General features: G+C 40.1%; 1 protein-coding gene across 1 annotated transcript; it reads left to right on the top strand.

Annotated features, from left to right (window-relative positions):
* The first annotated feature begins 2,931 nt into the window (after positions 1-2,931).
* Positions 2,932-4,933, top strand: LOC133916416 (phosphate metabolism protein 8-like). The gene is made up of 8 exons (XM_062360074.1): positions 2,932-3,087; positions 3,349-3,434; positions 3,569-3,634; positions 3,739-3,836; positions 3,940-4,065; positions 4,151-4,420; positions 4,530-4,595; positions 4,707-4,933. Exons 2-8 carry the CDS (start codon positions 3,374-3,376, stop codon positions 4,860-4,862), a joined length of 843 nt encoding a protein of 280 aa, XP_062216058.1. The 5' UTR covers positions 2,932-3,087; positions 3,349-3,373; the 3' UTR covers positions 4,863-4,933.
* The last annotated feature ends 19,685 nt before the right edge of the window (positions 4,934-24,618 follow it).

Raw genomic sequence — 24,618 nt, 5'->3', positions numbered from 1 at the left:
TCACAAAAGAGAGATATTCACAAAAATAATACATACACCTTCAAATGTTTTCCCTATAGGATACGAAATGGATTTTTATTCCATAAGGTGGTGAAATAGCGAGACTTGTAGCACAAGGGTTCATACAGAGACTCAGCATTAATTACGATACTACATACACCATGGTATATATGAAAATTACATTTCCATGTTCAATATCATTGGCAGATCAAATGAATTGGATAAATTTGGACATATAAGTCCCCAATAGACTTCATATTCTGAATCTTAGTACAAATCAAAATATATATTGTGTACAACTTAAGTCATTTTATGACTTCAAACAGTTAAGTTAATTATGGTACAACTTTCTAAATGAGTTTCTTTCATAGAAGGGTTACTTCAACTACGATGATTGCATATATGTGTTTATAATAAAATCCCAATTGAATTTTATATCATCTCCAAACCACACATGACAAAGCATGCAATCATCGATAGATGGAATTTGAGATAAAGGTTTGGGTAAAACCAAATTTCGCTTAAGTCTATAACTTGATCATATTCCCTTATGCATATTTATCCATCAATCCACCAATATCCAAATGATATTGGACTATCATATCCATAAAAACACTCATGATTATTCAACTCCTATATATGAATCAAGATGCATTCATATATTGGGTTGATAATGAAAAGATATTAGACCAAAAGTTATATATCTTAGTGTCATCAAAGTGCTATTATATTAGACCAAAAGTTATATATCTTATGTATCTTCAGGTCTGCTATTATATTTGCAAATAACTTGTTAGCTTAAATAGCGCAGCTCCAACAACGTCATTAGGTAAAAGTCAAATAGGATATCCGCATATATCTTTATGACATCAAAGATCTAGATTTATTCTATTAGAAAAATCTAGATACAACCATAGTGGGATACTGAGACACCGGCTATATAACTGATCCATATAATGTCGGTTCACGGACTGATTCCATGGTAATATAACATTCTTATAGGAATCATCAAAACAGATTTCAGTGACTACTTCAATCTATCATTCTGAAACATCACATACATATGTATGACTTCGTAGAATGATAAACCGCATACAACAATCCTGTGATGTTAGTTCTATTGAATCACCAACTATTATCTATGAAGATAATCACTCATGCATTGCTCAAATGCAAACATGTTACATAAAATACAATATAGTCAAACATATTATCTAAAAATTGTTCATTCCTCATAATAGGAAGATAGAAATCTTGCAAACTAAATCATGTGATAATCTCGTATATTTATTCACTAAATCATTACCAACTTTTGCATTCTAAAAATGTATTCACGAAATTAGTCTATGATGACTATGAGATTTACAATATTCATAGGAGATGATCCCTGGATAATAACATGTTCTTATTATATTATACTTTTTTCTTTTATGAGTTTTTCTTTGACGTTTTCTCATATAAGGTTTTTAATAAGACAATATCTACCTTATTTCTTCTATTTTTTTAAGAGGTTTTTGGGGGTTTTAATATGACCCATAGATCATAATTATTGTGCTCTAAGCTCATGAGAAGTTTTTTCTATTTAGCTTTCTCATATGAGTTTATAACGAGATAATAATCAATATATGTTATATTATTTTCTCTTTATATTTTTTTATTAGGATTTAAAGGAGTTTTAATGATATATCGATATATTATTTTCTCCTCATATTTTCACAGAGTTTTAGAAAAGTTTTCAATGAAAAGTTTACAATTGAAATAATTGATCAAGAGAAACTGTTAAGAATAAACACCATGTGATCAATTAATTGTCAACTACAAAAATTATGTCTATTAAGAAAAAAATATCTCCTAATAGGCATGTTATTTTATCATATTTATTCAACATGTATAAATATATGAATTTTCTCATCAATAATATAAGATTTTACACTCTCCTAATCTCTTTATGTCTCTACTCTATATCTAGTCGCAATATGAACAACTTCCTCTCATAGTATAATGCGTCATGTGGATCCGTATTGCCATCGTTCGTACAACGCGCTCTCTCTGGTCTCTTCTCTCGTATACTAATACTATACGCATATGATAAGTACCAAGTATATTTTCTAACAAAATTCCTGTCCCGTCGTCCCCGGGCAACACGCCCCAGCCCAAAATTTCCCAGAAGGATCGAGGGGCAGTTCGGGGAGAGAGCGGAAAAAGCCACTGCCCCGTCTTTCGTTAGGGCCAATCATGGGGCGACAGGCAGCTGCGCGGCACTGCCCCGGAGGCGATTAACAACTGGGGTTAGTGAATTGACAAGGGCACGCCATTGGACCGGTCAGCTGCTAGCAACCATGATTGATCTATAAAATGATATATTTAAGATCACATATGATATCAAATATATAATATTTATTAATAAGGTTTAGCCGAAGTTTATATTTTAGATCATAAGACCATCCCAATTATATTTTCTTCATCTTGTTCTTTTCCCTGTTCTCATTCCTTTTATTCTCTCTTCTCCAACAGCTTCCTTTCGAGAAGAATCGCTAAGGAAAATGAGAGAGAATCTCGTCCTGAAGAGAATGACCTTGAAAATCCTGTCGCGAAGAGAACCGAAAATCGTTGGAGCGCTGAAGGAAACGAAAATCCCTTCATGACGGGATTTTGCTCCCCCGAAGAGAATCCGTTAGGGCTGGTCTAACTATATGTGCTTCTTCTCATAGTTTCGATATTACTCACTCATCTTTAAAAACTTATAACTATACCGTCATAGTTATAACAACAGTCTTACTTTTAAGATTACATGAGTTTTATTCTAATTATAGCTTGTACCACTAATACAGCTACAAATCTAATACCTAACTAACTCTGAATGATTATTGTACACGTATACAACAATTCCGATCGGGAATGCCATGGCTCGCCCTATTTAAACCCCTCCACCCCTTTCTCCTCTCCTCCCCCTCCGCCTCGCAATCTCTCTCGGCTTTGGTTTGGAGAGTTCGTGAAGCCTCGAGACCTGTCTCGCCTTGGCAGCCTTTGCTCCTCGGCTCTGCCTCTGCGCTGTTGCATTGCAGTCCGCGAGCCTTGAGCTGCTAGGTACGCTCGTGTTCTTGGCCGTGGATTCGTTGCAAATGTGGCTCGGTTCAGAGCTGTGATGAACTCCGTATCGAGGATGGGAAAAGGACGGGGTTTTCAGTAGATTGGAAATGATGCTACGATTTTCAGGGTTCAGAAAAAAAATGATATAATTTTGAGGGGTGTAGATGATGACACAAAATTGATATGGGATTTAAAACATGGTTGAATTCTTGGGAGTAGTAATCGACGAGCTTGCTAATTCTCGATTCGTTTCTGCAGCTCTTTCTTCATCACAGCCCGAGACATGGAGTTCGAAGACCGCTGCCACATGGTCCAGGAGCCCAAGTTCGACTGCCTGCTCTTCGGTAAGCTGCCACTTGCTTCCTGCAAAAATGTTGCCGTCCATTCCCTTTCTTCTTTTTTCCTCTTACTGTTGTCGTGTTCATTCTCTGCTCTTCTTCGCGGAATGCAAAGGCTCTGACTCTGTTCTTGCCTGCAGACCTCGACGACACTCTTTACCCGCTGAGCTCCGGGATCGCAGGTCATGTCAAGAAGAACATAGAAGGTAAGGTTTCGAGGTTTCTACTGTTGTTACTCTTGCTGTTTCCTCTCTGAATTTTCAGTGAACTAAATGCTAATGCTTTTTTGCTTTTTTGTCATTCCCTCTAGCTTACATGGTTGAGAAACTGGGTATTGAGGAGAGCAAGATCGAAACCTTGGGCAATCTGCTCTACAAGAACTACGGCACGACGATGGCCGGCCTAAGGGTACACATGCAGCTAGCTCCCTGATCCCTTCAACTGTTTCTGTTCTGTAATCCAGTGTACTAAAAGGTTTTATCCTTTTTTCCCATTCCTTTGTATTCACCAGGCGATTGGCTACAGCTTCGATTACGATGAGTACCACGCCGTCGTTCATGGAAGGCTGCCCTACAAGAACATCAAGCCCGACCCTGTTCTCAAGCACATTCTCAAGAACCTGCGCTTCCGCAAACTCGTAAGCTTCCTGCTCAGATCGCACAACTTCCTCCTCCTCCCGGCAAGATTGAGTTGCTGAATGAATGATACATGTGTTGTTTCAGATATTCACCAACGGTGACAAGGTCCACGCCGTGAGAGCCCTCAAGAGGCTGGGCCTGGAGGACTGCTTCGAGGGGATCATCTGCTTCGAGACCCTGAACGCGCCGTGCCCGCCGCCGTGCGACGGGGAGCCCAAGATCTTCGACATCGCCGGACACTTCGCCCGTTCCGGCATCTCCAACGAGCTGCCCAAGACCCCCGTCCTGTGCAAGCCCAACGTCGACGCCATGGAGGAGGCGCTCAGGATCGCCAACGTCAACCCCCACAAGGCTGTAAGTTTCTGAGCTCTGACAGCCTAACGTACGCAATTGCATTCATAGCTGCAACATTTTTGTTTCTGCTTGACCATGCACTAAGCGGAGCTTGCTTGATTCCCTGCAGATTTTCTTCGACGACAGCGTGCGCAACATCCAGGCCGGGAAGCGAATTGGCCTTCACACGGTGCTGGTAAGTAGTCTCTGAACTTTGTGTAAAATAAATAAATCTTTCTGGCATTTCTGCAGCAATACTATTCGTGCAGAGTTCAAGGCTTAAGACAGTACATACTGGACACTGCAGGTTGGCACGTCGCAACGGGTGAAAGGCGCAGACCACGCGCTGGAGAGCATCCACAACATCAGGGCGGCCCTGCCGGAGCTGTGGGAGGAGGCCGAGAAGGCAGAGGACGTGCTCTACTCCGACCGCGTCGCGATCGAGACCTCGGTCACCGCGTAAAACACGCCTCCGCCGGTGCACCGTCAGCCGCTCTTTCTCGAGATCCGGACCTCCACGGTCATACACCAAACCCCAGCACAGACTCGTGGTCTCCGGTCGGAATTCAGTATTGGCTGGACCAACAATTTCCGACAACAGAAGGGGTTCAGCATGTAAAGGGGGGTGGGGGTGGTCCTAGTATTATATATATGTATCGGTCAGACCTTTCTTTATAAATTACGAGTAGAAGTAATAAAGAAAATGGAGTTTACTTGTACGTTTCTCATGCTTAATCAACCCAAGCAATGGAGTTAGCAGCAAGAGCAACACATCTGCTCCTCTGAACTGGTGCCAAATTTCGCTTCCATTCGTCCTGTTCCTTGAGACGTCACACTCATGGCAGCTGTTGAGCTGAAGCAGCCAAACTGCCAAAAGGCTGGAGATCGGGGATGTCCCGCGTGGATCGTGTAGCATAGGACGCGTCCTGATAAGCCAAAAACTTGCGTATTTCAATGTACGATGATGCCACGGTCGTCTTTACGTCCCCGATCTCCAAGGATGTCACGGCTGTGGCAAATAGTCTAAGGCTCCGTTTGGATCTCTGAATTGACATGTTTTGAATTGAATTGGCCTCAAATCAATATATAGGTGAAAATGGAAATAGACTGTAATTCAATTCTTTTGTTTGTTTAGAAGGAAATTGCTGAAATGGAAATGAAACAAAATCAATTCTAAGTATTGTTTGGTTGCCAAAATTGAATCCGCACACTCTAGATCTAGATCTAGGACCCTTCGATGTAGCCATCGCCGCCCATTATGAAGGCGTACACCTGGGGATCAGGCGCGACAAGGCCACGCTCGAGCATGCCATCCTTGAGCTCCAGCGCCTAGTCGAGCTTGTCGTTCTCGGCAAGGATGGTATTGTAGGTAAAGACGGTGGGGCGACAGTTGGAGTAGATGGAGTGGTGGGTGAGGAGTGCTGCCTCGCCGAGGTCGTTCTCAAGGATCAACGTGAGGATACAGCGATGGAGGTTGAGGCGCTTTCCTATGAGCATTGAGGCTGGCTTTGGGAGCTTGGGGGCATTGGGGTTGGAGGTGGAAGGGCGTTTGTGGTGGTGGCGCTCGGCGGTGACCTTCTTGTGGTCCGTTAGGGTAGGAGTGAGGGACGTCGTCAGGGGAGGGTGTGAGCTCATGGCTTCGGGACTTGGGGACGGAGTTGGGGAATAAAGGTGGTGCTTGACGGCACAGTTCGGCGATGGAGTTCGGCGGTCACCGAGGTCGAGGTCGGGGGAGGAAGAGGAAGAGTGCCCTATTCCACCCAAATCAGAGGGGTGGAGCTCTGAATCGTGGAGAGCCTGGCTAATTGTTATCTAATTCTGTGAAAATTAACTTCCAATTTCAAATCAGATTCTGAGGACATCTAAACAGCAGAAATTGATAAAACCCAACTCCACTTTCGATTTTGAGGTCCCAATTTTGAGATCCAAACGGGGTCTAAATGCTTTCATGGAAACAACAGGCTTGAGGACAAATTTTGCCAAAATTTCTGTGATTAAGATCATGTGCTCTGGTATAAACATGAATGAAGTCCTTGTCGATCTGCCGGCCGTACCTGTGGACTTCCTTATCAACTACCTTGCTTACCGCTCTCCACTCAACGGCTAAAGAGGTCGGACCTACAACCACTTGTTGATAAATCAGCTGGTAAGATGGTGGCATGGAAAGGGAGACATATTGTTCCCAGCGGGCGATTAAACCTGGTGAAATCCGTCATTTCTTCACAGTCGATCTACTACCTAGTGGCCATCAAAGCTCCCAAAGGGATGCTGAGGGACATTGACTCCACTTGAAGATAGTTCCTCTGGTCTGGCTGCAAAGCGCTATCGGGCGGAAGCTATAAAGTTAATTGGGACAGAGTCTGCAGATCAAAAAGCAAAGATGACCTTGGTGTTCTTCAGTTAGCAGCTTTTGGTAGGGCTCTTTGGCAATGATGGTTGTGGCACGACTGAAAATCTCCTCTCAAGCTGTGGGTCAGATCCGAAACGCCTTGCAGTTACACTGATAGACTCCTCTTTGTGCCCTCCACGGAGGTAGTCATTGGAAACGGGGAATCCATCTCCTTCTGGCACTTAGCTTGGTTTAACGGCCACTAGCCCATGGACCTTGCTCCTCTGATTAACAAGGCAGCCAAGGTAAAGCATCAACACCTTCAAGAAGCGCAAGAGAATAGCTCGTGGTTTTAGGATGTTGATACCAAGCAAATTGTAAGTCAACAACACATACACTAACTCGTCCTCATCTGGCAAGCTGTGCATCATGTGTCTCTGCAGCCTAATGTACCAGACAATATCGTCTGGAAGCTTACGACTCGAAAGGAGTACACCACGGCATCTGCCTACAAAATGCAATTTTGGGATCTATGGATGCCAACTACAACTCTCTTTTCTGAAAGGCCTGGGCACCTCCAAAGTGCAAGCTGTTTGCATTGTTGGCCATCCAAAATAGGCTATAGACTACAGATCGCCTAGCTAGAAGAGGATGGCCATGCACTCATACCCACGTCCTGTATCTGTTGGCTTCAGAGACTTGCTTCCATCTTCTCATCAAATGCATATACTCTCAGACACGTTTTGTGCCAGTTAGTCACTTTGTTTGGCTCAACCGGTCATCGACTCTAAATCATGGCCTTGCTCGGAATCAATCAATGCCTGGTGGATAGATTTGTCATACACCACTAATACACCGTGGAAAATAATCAGATCACTTATTATGCTAGTTTCCTGAGAAATCTAGAAGGAGATGAACATGTGGATTTTTGATCACTGGGAGCAGCGACCGAGCCAAATCGTACAACAAATTAAAGATGAATCATCCGCCTAGCCTTTTTGCCGGCGCGTGACATCTTAGACGTCTCATTTTGTGAGGATATACCTAATTGTTAGGCGGTGGGATCCTATGGCCGGATTCCCCTCAATCTTTTTTGTTTTGTTTTGTTTGGTTAGCCCTGTAAAATTATTTTTAAACCCATTAAGTTTATCTTTCTAATTAATACAATATTTAGTTATTCTGCCGGTTCGTTCTCGATAAGCCAAAAACTTTGTGCCTTTGTATATTAAAAGAAAGAACAGATGGTACGAGCGTTGCCTGTTCATTAAAAGGAGAGCAGGATTTCATCCGTCCTTGTAATCGCAAAAGAAATTTGGAGAACATGATTCCACAACTGGTGTATCTAGTATTTCCTTATCAGAAGTTACAGCACCCGTGCTAGACGGTCATTCCGAGATGATAAACACCGAATCACGGCATCTACACGTCACACTCTCGCCCCAAAGCTTTTTTTTTTTCTGTGCCTTTGGCTTGCTGCTTGTTCTACGTGCAGTCTGAACTTCGAAAGCATCCGACACTCACCTATCTAACCTGCAATGGAGGTAACACGTAAAGAAGAAAAGAAAAAAAAAGGAAGGGGCCGTGCGTGAAGCATGTGAAAGCATCATTGTCATCACTCGCGGACTTGGGAGCTAGAATACAAACAGGATGTGACACAGAGGAAATTGGAGGGGGTTAAAGTGTGGATTGCTCTGAAATTGCCCGATTTCATGCAGTAATTAATAGATTATTTAAGTTAATATCGTTTACATCTGTCTCAACTTGCCTTGCCGTGTGGGCATACCATTCCATCGAGCAAACAGCTTACCAAGAAACAACAGTTTGACTGAAATTGCTCTGACGGTTTCAGCTTCCAAGGGATCGAGTAACGTATTTTTCAGAGACAAAATTTTCTAGGTGTTTTCAGTTTTGAAAAAAAAAAACAAGGGCCAAGCAAGGGATTTCAATGTAATCCATAGGATAAAATTCTGTTATGTACTACTAAAGATGAGCCACAAAAGGACCAAATATCTCACTTTCTGGTGCCAGAAATCAGACAACAATGGCCTGCAGTACTTAATTGGCAAATGACATGACTGACGAGGCATCTAGCCTTCCACTTGTTAAAAGATTAGGACTAGGTGCTTAAAAGGAGCAATATTTAGTGCGCAAGTTGTGAAGGAAGACAAGGTCGCGGGAATGAACAACATGAGCTCCCTTTCCAGTGCTACTTCGTCAAGCCACTCCTTGTTATTTTATAGGTCTATCGCCCAATAATTAACGGCGACCTGCAGCGTGCAAACAACATGTAATTGCCAGCCAGTGACATCAGGAGAACTGGAGATGTGACAAGGAACCATCGTGTTAATTGCTTCCGGTAACCACCGAAGTAGTACTACTTCTAAAAAAATTGCTAATATTTAAGTATCTGCTTGACCTTCAAAAACCATAAATGCATATCATTACAGTCCAATTGGTGAGTATGTACACATGGATGTGAAGTTAGCTGCCAACACCTCGGTATTTAAATTTCTAAATCGTTACTCTTGTAGTGGTGCGTCATAACAGAAGTCGGAGCAGGACTAAGCATCAGCGTGAATCACATGGGATGCTTTTTTATTAATCTCGAACATACAGGAGAACTTGGTGGCATTGGATTAATAGAGAGAATCACAAGAAATGTGAAAAGGGACCCATCAGCATATATGTCCTGGCAAATCCAAGAGACCTAAACCTGTTCTATCTACTGGTGAGCCCATGGTGTTCATACCCAATATATTGGTACGCCGTCCTAGCTGTTGGGTGCTTAGGTTACCTGTTCGATCAACACGCGGACTGTCAATTAAGAAAAGCAAACGAAGGACAAAGAAGGACACCACACGGCATGCTCGTAATGACTACTTAGCTGCACGAAACTAATGCCAGCTAAGAAAAATGTGACACCACTCTGTGATCCTCCGTATCAGACATGTAGATAAAAAAAAAGAATGGAGTAAAATGATGACGAGAAGCGTAATGCTACACAGCTGATGTGGATTAGTCGATTACATATACGGGCAATGTGGACTCCCGGCCGTTCCTCGGTTTGCTTCTTCAGTTATCTTTCTCGCTGTAATGCAATGCATTTCGCTAATCTTTCTTTCTATGTATGAGACCTCGAGAGAAAGTTTTTTTTTTTTTTGAAGAAAGACATCGAGAGAAAGATAGCTGCGACTAAATTCTACTTTCTCATGCTTATTAGTCTACGGTCCACGAAACATATAATGTTTTAGGTTGTCCCCTAACCGCGAGCTTTACATAAGCAGCTCATCACAGTCAAACAATTATTTTGTATGGAGTGACACGGCAGTTTCATCAGAAAATAAAAATGTCCAGTTGCTAACACGGAAACTTGACTCTGCCGCATGTCAACGGATGAACGCACGCTGCTGTCTAAAACAAGCCCCACAAATATATCATGGTGTACACACGAAGAAGATTAAAGAACTCCTAGTTCACACCAGCTCATTAATATCGCAACTTTCCTGCAGGACTAATTTAACTCGGACGAGCCGATGGAGTTAACTAGAACTAACCACGGTTTGCACTCGGCACCTTGATCCTCATTTGATGTGCCAGACAGAGCCCAAGCACAAACGGACGGAGAGGAGGTACCGGCTACTTATTACGTGCCTATGGAGTGAAAGAGACGGGATCCGGCGACATGAGGCTCCCTTGTTTTCACTGCACCCACCAACGCATGCAAACGAGTGGAAAGAGAATCAGGAGTGCATAAAAACAGTGTTAACTCTGCGGTGCTCGTGCTCGTCCGTTGCGCCCCCTCCGCTCGTCAGCGTGCAAAGTGCGCGCACGTCGTCTCGTCCCCTCCCGCATCGTCTCTTTGTGGCCGCGCCTCAACGTGCGGCGTAGCAGTGGCGAAACAACAGCCGGCCGGCCGGCCTCGCACGCACGGCCGCCGAGAGTGCTCGGTCGTCGCACACCTTTGGGCCCCGCGCGCCGTCCTCGTTCTGTGTGTGGGTGTGTGTTTTGCCCCCATCGAATCATCGATGGGACTGACGGCCGCGTCGCTGTCGCCACCGCGTTCAGCTTTGCAGCAGCACTGCAGTACCACTGATTTGTAAGTTTTGGTGTGAGATCACGAGGGATAAAAAATTGGATTAGTCATAAAATTGGCAAAGTGATTTAGTATAATGGTTACTAATTGTTGCTTGGATACATTCATGATAGTGTAGTTGTGGTTTTAATATGGATGTAATACGCTAATATGAATGATATTGTTGAAAGTGAATTTAGGTCCTCTGTGTGGGTTTTGATGACTGATGATAAATGATCAAAGAACTAATATGTTTAATGAATATTTAAATAGGTAAAAATTCCAATGATAAAAACTAAACGATGTTGATGAAACCTCAAAATGAATAAAGAATAAGGTATTTGGTTATTCCTACAATTATAGCATTTTGTTTTGCATTGAGTATAGGAATGTTGTACTATGAAGATGAATGCAATGTTGAAGGTTTTGTTTAATGAAGTCGAAAGTTCTGATATGTTAAATCTTCCAGATCTTGGTTGGGTAGAGAAGTCCGAAGATGTTATTTTACCAACATCGGATGTTCCTATCGCGTGAATCCAAAGTTCCAATGTGGATTGTAAGTGCTCATAACAACTAGTTTTTAGGAATCTCTATATATACCACATCCTCTCCCCAAAGAAATCTAGAGAAACACTTTACCTCTCCTCTCTCCTTTCTAAGTGATTCAATCTTATGTGAGAGATTTGAGAATAGGGATTGAGTGTTAGTGAGAAGCTTTGTAATCTTTGAGCACTAGCGTTCATCTCCAAGCTTTCTTCGTGAGTATTTGTTACTTTTGGAGATTAAGGTCTCTTAGATGGTTAGGAGTCACTCACAAACCACGATTCACTTGTCATGTGTCGTGAGAAGTTTATGAATACCGGATTTTGCCTTCGAAGGGAAGAAATACCAAAAGAAATCGAGGAGTGCTTTGTGTAACCTCAGGAGGAAAAGGTTGAGAGAGACCAGGCTCAAATGTGACTGAGCCCTCAACAGAGACGTAGGATCTCCTTAAGGATCTGAACTTTGAGGACAAATTCGACTTGTCTCCGCTTTCGGTTATTTCTTCATATTTATACAATTTCGAGCAATTCATACTTTATCTTGAGGAATACCTTGTTGTTGCTAGCTCTATCTGAAATTGAGTAGTTTCATATTTCATTGCAACTAGCATCATATAGGATTGCTAAGCCTCACTTGAATTTCCAGTTAGGGTTTAGATTCGGTTAAATCGGAAGTTCTAGTCATACAATCAGAATATCCGATACTGTCGGAACATTTGACCTGCTTTTGCATATCTATTTTAGTTTATTTTAAAAAGCACCTATTCACCCCCCCCCCCTCTAGGCTGCTATTTTGATCCTTTAGTTGTATGGACTAATCTTGAATTATGTTGAGAAGAACTTGTACTCATACGTGATTTTGTAGTTGTTGATGTGCATGTATGTCTTGAGGGTGAACGTGGTCGACAACAGGATCAGAACTGAGATTTGGAACTAGGTTCAGTGAGAAACTAAAATTCTAATAATCAAGAAGGTCATGTGGGACGTTTAGGCTAGAGAACAAACATATAGAGGCAACGTGCATTGGAGGGGCGTGTTGAGAAGGCGTGCAGTCTAACCAACTAGACGCATCGGTCTAATCACGAGCTGCGGATTGATCGGGTGTATGATGCGGTTTGATCGAGAACAAAGCATATGGAGGCAATGTATGTTGGAGGGGCGTGTTGAGAAGGCATGCGGTCTAACCAACTAGAGGCATCAATCTGACCGCAGACTGCGGTTTGACTGAGTGCATGACGTGATTTGATAGATGGAGGTGGTTCGATCAAATTAAGTCATTTTTTACTTGTATTTCTTGTATTCCAAGCCTTGGACGCCATATAAAGAAAGGGTCACGACCGGGAGAGATACCAAGATCCAGAGGAAAGCCTAGAGATTAATTCTAGAAAGAGAGAGACACTAGTGTGGACGACTTCTGATCTACAGAGAGGGAGAAGCGAGGAACTCATGTAGGGTTTGGGATTTCATGGTGAATTCTTGTAAGGATGCTTTTCAGAAATATCTTGTGAACTCATCTATGCAATAAAAGATCAGGCTTTTATAAGTTTGTGTATTGATGATCCCGTTCTTCCTCTTTGTTCTTCATTTGTATGTCTATCTTTATTTTCAATGGATTTCTTGTTTTAACGTGATTATTCTTGGTTTGATTCATACAAAACCTCCTTAAGAGGTTAGTGTTCATTGGTTAATCCTTTATAATTATTTTTTAATCTCAAAAACTAGGGTTTAATCAATTCTCATCATCATCTATCATGGTCTACTTTCGGGTTCATAACATGGAATATTGAGGTTAAGTTAGATTTTTTATCAGAGTGAATTGTTAACCATTAAATTTTGATTTTAGATTCCGCAGTTATTCACCATCTCAGATTTCCGTATTAGTGTTTATCCATCCTACATTTATTTCTTGCCTTTGTTTTCTTTCCTTGGAGACTGTCTTAGCTCGGTGGGCAGAAAGCGTACGTGCGCTCAAAAGGAGATTTAATTACAAGTAGCTGCTAAACTAGAAATAATTATTAATGCCGTCGAGGGGGCGAACTTAGTAGATGTTTAGCATATCATGTATGGCAGATGGAGGGGGTCGCTGTCCAGCTCAGTATCTCATACATTAATTTGTTGAGTTCCACCTTTCATCGGCCACCGTCCACACGATCTCTAATCGATCATACGGAAAATTAGTGCGTTTATGAAAGGACTTTCTGTTCTTATTTAGGACAACTTTCTGCACCTGTACAGATTTATCGAAGATTACTCCATTCTTCTTCATCCTGCGAATCCTCGTATTTTAATCCTTTTCCTTTTACTTATTGCCGATTATTTTCAGGTGTGAATTGTTCACAATTACTGCTCCGTTAAGATAACCAGAGCTGAGCTGGATTATATATGCATTGTCGCTCACTGAAAAACACTGATGAACTTAAACTCAAAACTCTGAACCAGGAGTGTTCACGAAAATGAGTGGTTCCCCTGCGATTTACTCGGCAGGCAAATGATTTGAAGCCCTGATGGCGACAGAAGAATTATAGTGCTAGAAGGCAGGCAACTAAGAGACAACTGGAGTGGGCTAGGTGCGTACCCTGTACAAGAAAACATTGTCGGAGGGGAGCCCAGTCTATCCTATTATAAATACTTATCGTTTTGATTTGATCAAATTGTTAAAATTTTGATCATTAATAATTTTAAAATATTTAGTTTAAAAATATAAAAAATTATACGTATAGAAATAATTTCATAATATTTTAATAAAAAATAATTATAAAAGTTGCACATCAAAAATAAAAAAAATCAAAAGTAATAAGCATTTATGATAGAAGGGTTAGAAGCTATCAGATTCAGAATCCAGCTCAGCGCTTATCCCCAAAGAAACTCGTGGTGTGAGTGTGCTCCCGGATCATTGTTTAGTACTCGGCGAAATCATCCATGGATTAATTCTGATGGAGATGAGAGACTAGAGGAGTGGTACGTGCGGGATGAAGGCTAGCAAGCTGCCCCATAGGAAGAAGAATTTTATTTTGAAATAATATTATTTTATTAAAAAATTATAAAAATATTATTTAAAATATAAAATTTATAGAAATATGTGTCAATTGGTACTTCAATTACTGACTAGTTCACATTCTATTTGGCACACATGTAGAGACATGTCGGCACCCTAGTTACCGACAAATGATGTATCTTGTAGACGATATTCAAATAAAAATTAATAACTTTTTTATATGATCTCGTATGAAGATGGTAGTTATATAAAAATTGTATCTATCTATCATCTCTACAATTTTGCAATTGAACACTCTTCCATTTAAAACCGTTTAGATATCCAAAAAGTGGCTAGAAATTTTAAATCTAGTTTTCCAATATGAAATTTATAAACACTTTTTTAGCATCTAAATAGATTCAAATGAAAAGTGTTTAACTACATATTTGTAGGTATTGTCGATATGTACAATTTTCATATAAAGATCATCTCTATGTAAGATTATATAAAAAAAATTATTAATATTTTCTTGAATATTATCACGGAACATATGACCTATCGATAATTGGAATACTGACATGTTTCTAGAAATTACATGTCAGCTATCTAGTTATCGACAAGGGATTAGTCAGTACTCTGATTATCGGTAGGTGACTAGTCGGCAACTAAAGTGTCGATTAGCACATATTTTTGCGGCTTTCTTATTTTGAATTTTTTAAATAATTTTTTAGTTAAATAATATTATTAAAAAAAATTCTGGGAAGAAGTCAGGTGGGGCTTCGTTGGTCTACCAGCGATCTCCTCTCGCATAATTGCGGCCATCGAAAGGGCGAAGAAGATTTGTGGTTTGCCGCTGGTTCCATTGGGCTCGGCTTTGTTCTGTCGTTTCAACTGTCACCAGTCATGCAATCATCGCGCCCTGGAATTTGTTGATTGGTCGGATAAGCATAGCCCCAGCTGATGACACCGTGGAATGATCATGCTTGAAGCTTGTATAACTCCAGACGAATTTGCACACGAACCACATGGTTGTTGGAATGTTGCGTCAGGTTAGATCAATGGGAAAAAAAAGTCCCAAACTAAAGATCCCTTGCCAAAGAGTCTTAACCAATCATCGATTTCTAAACCTATCACCCAAAGAACGTGCAGAAGATAATTTACTCTAGATGGGGAAGTCAGATAAACAAGCCTGGCAAGATAATGGCTACAAATGAAGTTAACATCGGTGGCCATCCACCATACTAGTTTCAAAATACTTGCACAATTTAAGGTATCCACGCTAAAATTGAAATAAATATTGCTAACCTTGGCTGCTTGCTCGTTTGTACCAGAAGGTGCTTTTGCAGAGAGAAGGTAGCATTGCATTGGGCCCAATCTGACTTCCCCAATGTTCCGGTCTTAAAGAAGAAAGCCCACATGGGCGATCACCAAGGCTATGCATTGAGCATACACATGCTTTGGGGCTAGTTGCTAGCTTGGATTGACCAGGCCGTGCGCCGCAATTGGGTCGTTTCCATAAATGAGTAGATCTATCGTATGATTGTAGCAACTGCATTTTTTTCTCTACTAATATGCTGTACGTGTTTTGCACGTCAAATGTAGGAGAGTGCACGGGACCTATGCAGAAAGATGCGTGAAGCTGCGGGGAGCGCATATGACTCACTCAGAGCAGAGCATGATGTGGGACTCACGCAGAGGGCGTGGGATGGGAGAAAATCAAGTATTTATCGAGTGATATGAGGTGGATAATTTTTATAAAATTTAAGATTAGTTTACAGGATATGGAGATAGGCTACGGATAATTTTTATGGAATTTAAGGTTAGTCTACAGGACGTGGAGACAGGCTACAGAAAGAAAGCACTACATGATTTTTTAAGTAGTAGAGAAAAAAATTAGATTCTAAGTTGTGAAGCAAAACTAAAGGGATGTGGATAAAAGGAGGGATGATATATAGAAGAAAGAAGAATACGAAAGATATAGGATTCTAATATGTATGGTCTATGAATTACATCATAAAAGGCAATGTGATAAAGCATCAATATAATAAAATAATAAAAATAAAAAGAGAATTCGAAATCGTAACTTAAAAAAAAACAAAAAATAAAGCAATAATAAGGAGCGACCGGGGTTAATAAAAATGAGAAAATTGACTTAGAAAGAAATTTTTTGGAAGCTCTATGCAGGATTCAAGCCTAACTATTAAAGGAGAAGTTGTAGGAACGATAAAACTTATAATTGCATAGGATTTGTTGAAAAGAATCCTAATACTTCATTGGGTGGGATGGTGGAACAAACCAAAAATTTGCTTTATTTGGTAAGATTATAAATTAACAAATAAGATAGGAAAGAGTAAATATTCGGCCGCAAAATCTTTATTGGATTATAATATTTTACCACAATTCAATAAGAGTAAAAATAAAGAGATTCCCTATAAAAGAGAAAGATTACATCATATAGAAATATAAAATTTGAAATAAATAGAATTTGAATATATTCTATATATTCTTTCTTAACTATATATTTTTTCTATTTTAAGAAATTCAAAATAAAAAATACCTAACTTTTTCTACTATATATTGATGTGTATCTATCTGTAGTATCTTTGAATATTATTGAATTAGAGAAATTTGCACGCTTTCTCATTTCATTTGCGAGGAGCTGGATGAGAAGAAACTCTCATGTTTAGTTTTGCAGTAGAGATGGAACTAAGAAAGAGCTATTGACTATAACCCCAAAAGAACTAAATTCCATAAACAACATAAAGGAAGAATGAAGGGAAAATTCTACCAAGGTAATCGTATTTGTTTTGGTAGATATGTTCTTCAAGTACTTGAACCCTCTTGAATCATAGCGAGACAGACAGAAGCAGGACGAAGAGCAATGACACAATATGCACGTCGTGGTGGAAAACTATGGGCACGTATATTTTCTGACAGGCGGTTACAATAAGACCCACAAAAAGCACATATGGGTTGGGAAAGGGATCTCCGAATATTATGTAGCAGTTGTTGAACCAGGTCAGATACTTTATGAAATGAGTGGAGTATTCAAAACTGTAGCTAGAGTAGCTATCTCCATAGCTACCAATAAAATGCCCATAAGAAGTCAATTTCTTCGATTAGGGATATGGAACCCAAAAAGGAGTGTTAAAGATAAAAAAAACCCAGTTTTTTCTTTCTAGAAAGACAATATTTCTTTCATTCTTTTGCACTGAAATAACAAATTAAAATCAAAATAATATGATTCAACCTCAGACCCTTTTAAATGTAGCAGATAACAGTGGAGCTTGAAAATTGATGTGTATTTCGAGTCATAGGAGTTGCTGGTAATCAACGATATGCTCGTATTGGTGATGTTATTTGTCAAGACCGATTCAAGAAACAAAACAATCTCATCTATATGTTGAGCCCAGAAATCAATCCTAACACATAGTGACTTCATTGATGATAATCATTACAATATCCAGACTTAATCGAATTAACCGTCTTACAGAAGTGACCTTCAAGGGTCGAAGAACCAAATAAACTGCAGCGGAACTAAACGAACTACGAAAACTCTAATCCTTTACAACTCTCCCACAAGCATCATCAATGTAGAAAGCAACTTAGAATGATCCACCTTCAGCGTATCCTCGGTACCTTCTCCAACTGAGTGTTTGGGGATAGTAAGAGTGAGCACTTATCGTACTTAACAAGTTGTGAAGAAATAGTATGCATATGAAGGCTTGACAAGGATAAGGCTATATGGCTCACTTGCATAAATAAATATTTAAGTAAAAATATTTGAAAATCAAATATAATTAAGTGAATAACCAACCACCTCAAAATCTCCATCCATCTTGACTTAACCCACTAACCAACACCTCAACCAAAGTTCCAGTTCCATCCACTAAGTTTGAACCCTCAATCATAGTTTCCACCACTATGATTGACCACTCTCAACTATGATTCCCACCATCACAGTTGACCTGACTAATGAAAACATCCAGTTATAATCATGGTAGGTTTTCAGTGCCGCTCATGACCGTGAGCACAGCTGAATATTCAGTTTTAACTCTACAGAGGTTGTACTTTACCCACAAGACGTATCATCCCGTTTTGCCGAGCATCCGTTGGCCGATGGATAACTCTTACACACTACCGAGGTGTGTGCTAGGAATCCACTACAAAGCCTTTATAATGCTCCCTCTCAGCACATGTCTACCCTCTAAGGTTTCACTGTCGCGTGATTTCACCTCAACAACGGTAGCCCCCTCTTGCTTCTTTCAGATCCCAAGACATCGTCCATTCATCGCTCTTCTGTTTGGTCTACACTATATTGAGAGTAAGCAAATTACTTGGCTAGGCCCGTCCCATTCCAAGTTTGTGGTTGTACTATAAACACAGAAAGGTCACCCCACGAACCGGTCCTTAGATTTGAGTAAGACTACCACTTTTCAAAACCATACATCCCATCATACCACATGTTCAAATCCCTATACCATGCTGCTACAAAAGTTATACCATCATATTTTATCATTGTTGCATAAGACCGCTATCAAGTTAGTAAAGCATTAATCATGTTTACCATCCCAAAGCAAGGCTAAGCATTATCTACTCATCCATAACCCAAAATCATACTAATGCGACAAGGATGATAAGAGAAAACTAAGATAAAGCCTAACTCTTGGGATTCCCAATAATTTATTAGCATGCATGTTTATAAAACAAAACATTTGTAAAACTGGAATAAAATTGATCAAGAACACACCTTGCTTTCACTGAACTCAGTTGGGTCTTCAAAATCTTGATCATGCTGACCTTCTAGTTCCTCCGAAACGTTCGCATCTATTCACAACATATGCAGAAAAACAACAACATAAACACCAAGATCCAAAAAGAATCAAACATCACACAACAAATATCATCATCACAAGATTACACTATTTCGGACAATTCAACGAAAGAACGGGTTAAAACGGAGCTATGGTTTACGAGTTATGATTTTCCAAAGATTAGAACAGGACTAAAAAGATTATCTATAAATGAATTTATTTTTCTAGGGGTTTTCTAGGATTTCCAAATCCATCTATGATTTCCTATGATTTTTTTTGAAATTTTCTAGCATTTATTTGAGTTATAAAACTATTTAAAACCATTACATAGAATTAAATAAACCTATTAAACATTATAAAATATTTTAGAAATTAATTTCCTATTGGTTATATTTTTTTCATAATTATTTTTATACTGAAACTATTTATTACTCAATATTTAACTATTATGACATCATCAGAACAATTAAAACAATTAAAAGATAAGAAAAAACTGACTGGGCTTGCTGACTGGGCACTAGGACCGACGTGGCATGACACGTAAGCAAAATTACTGACGCGGCTGACTGACTTGGCGAATGACGTGGCCAGAAGGCTGACTGGGATTATGTGAGACACGTGGTGCTTCATGATTGGCTACCGAAGGGGTATGAGGATTTTCTAATCTCAGTAATTGGCTATCGATCGGATGACTCATCTTGCTTCTTCCTCTCCCGAGCGTAGACAACAGCGGTGGTGACTTCCCAGTCGGCGGCGACGCATTGAAATCCGACCGGAAACACGTCGTCAGCCTTCTGCTATTCCGATGAGCGACAGAACTCGGACTCCGGAACCTTGCGAACACAACAGGGCTATGGGTGGTCGTCGGTGGTGCGTGGTTGAGGCTAGCAATAGTAGGCAGCGGCTTGGAGCTTTGGAACTCGTCGGCGAGGGCTCTGGACGTCGATCTCTAGATGAAAAGTTTGGCGAAAGCTTTGGGATGATCTGGGGAGGATCTAGGGTCACATATATATAGGCAGGCGGCCTCCTTATCTCGAATTTGAGTTGGATTTGAAAGAGAGGCGGCGGCAGCTATTCGAACTCGATTCCTGCGGTTCAAACACACTCAGGACTCTATCTCATGGGCAAAAAGCACGCATATAGGCTCTGGAAACTTCCTTGTTTTGATCCAAAGTCTATCTCTATCTCTAACTCGCGAATTTGGTTGGGATTTAGGGTGGCCGGTGGATGAACTCAAGTGCACAACGCGTGATTGGCTCGGGCTCTATCAAAATTGATCCTGGCTTGAGCTTCTGGATGCTCTGGTAATTGCATTGGGTGGCTGGGTGTTTGTTCTTCTGCTTCGACACGGCGGCATTGGCGCACATGGTGGTGCGTGAGAGAGTGGGAAGAGGGAGTTGGAGGTAGGGGACGGTCGGGCGGGCTGTATTGATGGGCTGGGCTGCAGTGCAGAGAAAAGAAGAGAGGAGAGGGAGATGATGGCGGGCTGGACCGAGCTGAAACCGAGAGAGGGAGAGAAAGAGAGATGGCTTCAGACTTTTCATTCTTAACAGTTTTTTTTTCAAAATTATTTTACTCATGTATATATATACATACAAGGTATATACTACACATATATATATAGCTCACAAAATCAACAATCAATCAAGTAATCAATATATACACATATATATCTAAAAATATTCTTTTTATAGAAAAATAGCCCTCAATGTATATATGTATTTATACACATAACACACATATTTACATATATTTATATACATGGATAAAGCACATATACACACTTAGGAATTTTATTTAATTTTGAAAAACCCTTTTATTTCTTTTGGGAAAAGTTTTTTTTGGCTTGATTGATTTTGAGAAATTGGGCTGTTACATTATTGTTGCTATAATCAAAGACGCGGTGCCCCAAAAGCCTCTAGAAAGATCCGAAGTAATTTGAGCTGTAATTGTACATACATGTAAAAAATTCAAATGCGAAGATGGTATAATAATACGCTATGATGACAATGCAATAGTTATCATTGATCAAAAGGAAATCCAAAAGGAACTCAAGTTTTTGGCACGATTGTCGATGAATTTAGGGAATTGACTTTTACTAGAATAGTTTTATTAGCTTCTAAAGTATTATAAATACTAGCACACAAGATATAGACCAAAGAAAAAAAATTTGTAGATTGTGTCTCACATATATGCTTTAAAATTCAAAAGTAAAAGAAAAAGGAAAACATGATGATTATAGAAAAATTAGGAGAAACCTAGAATTAGAGTCTTATGGGCAAGGACACTATTGCTGATTTACTAACCTCTATAAGAAATTGTAGGAATGAGAGAGACGACTAGAGGAGGTGAATAGGCACCTTAATAGACTTCTTACGAAATTGATGTCTTTCTACTATTTGATCACCCAACGCACCTCTAAAAGATAATCACAACAGAACGTAACACAAACACGTAGCGGAAAAGCTACACCTACCCAGAAAGTTCAGAGACTGTGCAGAAGGGACTGGAGAGTCCGAAGTTTCTAGAGTGTCCGGAGATGGGATCATAGAGTCTGGAGTTTTCGAGAAAAATAAAAACCAAACTTGAAGATTCAACAAATGGAGGGTCTCATGGTTAGAATCGAATACTAGGTTTCACAACAAACCAATCCATGACTCATTCCCACACGAAGGTTGAATCTTGAGAAAAGATTACTCAAGGAACAAAAGATGAACATTGGGTGAAGAAGATTTTCAAGATGATGGTATAAAGGCAAGGGAATTCAAGATCCTATAACACATGCAAGTGTATGTGAATTTTATGCCTTTTAGCATCAAGAAGAACAACCTCCTAATGTGTTAACATTTTAACTGAAAAAGTAAAACGAAAATCAATACCGAAAAGAAAAAAACTTACATATAAGGCAAGGGAATCAAGAGAGGGAAAGTAGAAGAAAGGGAATTCAAGCATATGTAACAAAATGAACATAATTACTCAATGAGGTCGGTCCTATTTTAGACGGATTATAAAGATTTTCCTCTCAAAACTCTCACTATTAGATAGACTAAGAACTCATCATTCTCTCCTTTTAAACCCTAGCATAATGCTCTCATATGAGTGGTACAAGGGGCACAAATGGTTGGTTTATACTCTCACATAGCCCTACTCTTCTATTTATAGGTCTATAAAACTTGACCCCAAAGTTTTCTAACTTTTTCCCAAAATACCTCTCTTGTGTAGTACGATTCTATCTACCACCGAGGGTATTTTAGTCTATTTCCTTCTTAATTCATAGGACGGCTACGACGTCTTTATGACTTAGCTTCGCCTCGACGCAAGTTTCGCCATGGTACTACATACTTCTCCAGTCCTCCTACGGTTTTGAGGCCAAACCGTGAAACCCAAGTACGCTTCTCAAAGCGTGACTAGCTGTCACTTGCTTCCACTTGAAGCAAGCGCTCCGATGATGACACGTGTCCTCCATCTTACGATCTTAAAGTTTGGCAAGTCTCTCCCATTTCCGATCCATCGGGCCGCCTTATCACTTGCATCGGCGTCTCCTTCTCTTGACTTTATCAACAAGCCATCTTCATCCTCTGTTTCATGTTTTGCTTGACCTCCATGTGTACAACTAGGATCACCCTTAACTCCACTCGGCCCTCCTTGATTGTTCAACACTAAGCACCCGCTTAGCCCTGATCACCCGTCATCGACCGCCAAGTTGCATCCATCACTTACACACTATGAAACAAGCAAACACATTTATCCACACTCCAAAACATCTCCAGGTTAGCACAAAATCAAAAACTTCAACTCAGAGTACATCATGAAGAAAACATGAACACCGGATGTTCCAGTGTGTTCTGCTCCTGTACACTAGACCATGCGGTGAGTGTAACACTATCTGTTCCAGAAAATTTTTCCTCTCTACAAGAAAAGGTCCGGTGGAAGCTTCCGATGATCTCATGTCCATCATTGGATAATCCGGCATGTGCCAATCCACCGAAACACCCTTCCGTAACCTCTCTGCAACAAAAGGTTTGACGCATTCTCCGGTGTTCACAAACTCAGCACCGAACCATTCGGCGTACATATTCAAACTTGGCACCAAAAATCTCCTCTCCACATGAAATACTCTGGCAGTCTCTAAGTCTATCACTGGACCATCTGATGTTTGCTTCCATTTATGCTTCAGCACTGAAAATGCTTCGGTGTTCACTTCACCGTAACACCAGACTATCCAGTGTGGTAAAAAACCCACACACCGAAAGTTCCGGTGTGGCATAATTTCCTAGACTCTGAAACGTCTGCTCCAATTCAAACTTTGGTTAGCTATGAACAAGATCAGACACAAACAAGCTCACGCCAACAAAAATTATTTCAAATCTAACATTGTCAATGACTCATCACATGCAAACCAAGGCACATTTCAACTTGGTTTCTTAATCCCCCCCTGATGAGTGCGTTGACAACCCTCAAAACACAAATATTTGGGTTTGAAGAATTGAAAAACGTCCAAGTGACCAAAACTCAAAAAAGAGAAAAAACCATGTCACTTGGTATAAGAAATATTGCAAAAGGCCGAAGAGAGTCAAAGACAAACCGCAAAAGAGTAAGAAAAACTCAAGAACTCAAAAACAAATACTTTCCCTTGATGAATGCACATTTTTTTTATTTTTCTTTGAGGTTTGTTGCAAATTTTCGCATTTCTCTTCCTTTGAAATATATTTATGCATATTCTCATCTTTGTGCATATGCTCTCCCCCTTTGGCAATATAAACATCAAGGATAAAACATTATGAACATGCAATCCTAAATGAGCTTTTACAAGTATACCACAAAGCATTTATGAGTGCTAGAAATGTCAAAGGGTTCTGGGAGGTAGAACATAGAGCACACAGTTGCATAGAGGCTCAAAAAGAGATAGTGACATAAGATCATGATGCTTGACATGTTAAACTCGAAGAATTGGTTGGCGCATTTAATTTCACATAGCTGGATCATTTTCAAAGTGACCACCACATAAGCATCCATTGTGTTGAGGCAATACAAGTAATAAGAACTAGCCAATTTTAACCTCAAACTAAGCAAAACAAGTGTTCATGATAGTAAGCTTTGCAAACGCTCACATATAAAACTAAAACTTAGATTGATCCAATGGTTAAAAAGATTTAAACAGTTAAACACATTTTTTTTGAATTTTATTTTATACTCAAGTTGCCTCTTATTCAAACAAAGTGTCGTGCGACTGGGTACGACAAACACCTTGAGACTTCAAGACAACCGTATTTGATCACATTTTAGCACAAGAGACTTGATTTTTCATGATTATTCAATTTGCATAAGTTATCAAGATGGTCACATGATCAAGTTAAGTAGTGCCTTTGCGACACAAGGAACACATGTTCCCCTAAGTTTCTATCATGAGCTAAATATTTAATAAAGACAGAAAATATAGTGCAATATTGCTCAATCCACTATCTTGAATCAAGAAGACCTGGAGCAA

This window comes from Phragmites australis, chromosome 4 (assembly GCF_958298935.1).
Source record: "Phragmites australis chromosome 4, lpPhrAust1.1, whole genome shotgun sequence".
Lineage (NCBI taxonomy): Eukaryota > Viridiplantae > Streptophyta > Magnoliopsida > Poales > Poaceae > Phragmites > Phragmites australis.
Note: the sequence above shows the minus strand (reverse complement) of the source record. Positions and strands in the feature narration are given on the sequence as shown.

Coding starts and splice junctions, on each gene's coding strand:
- LOC133916416 (XM_062360074.1), top strand. CDS start 3,374: ATGGAGTTCGAAGACCGCTGCCACATGGTCCAGGAGCCCAAGTTCGAC. Junction 4,066..4,150: donor ACCTGCGCTTCCGCAAACTC/GTAAGCTTCCTG, acceptor GTGTTGTTTCAG/ATATTCACCAACGGTGACAA. Junction 4,596..4,706: donor TTGGCCTTCACACGGTGCTG/GTAAGTAGTCTC, acceptor TGGACACTGCAG/GTTGGCACGTCGCAACGGGT.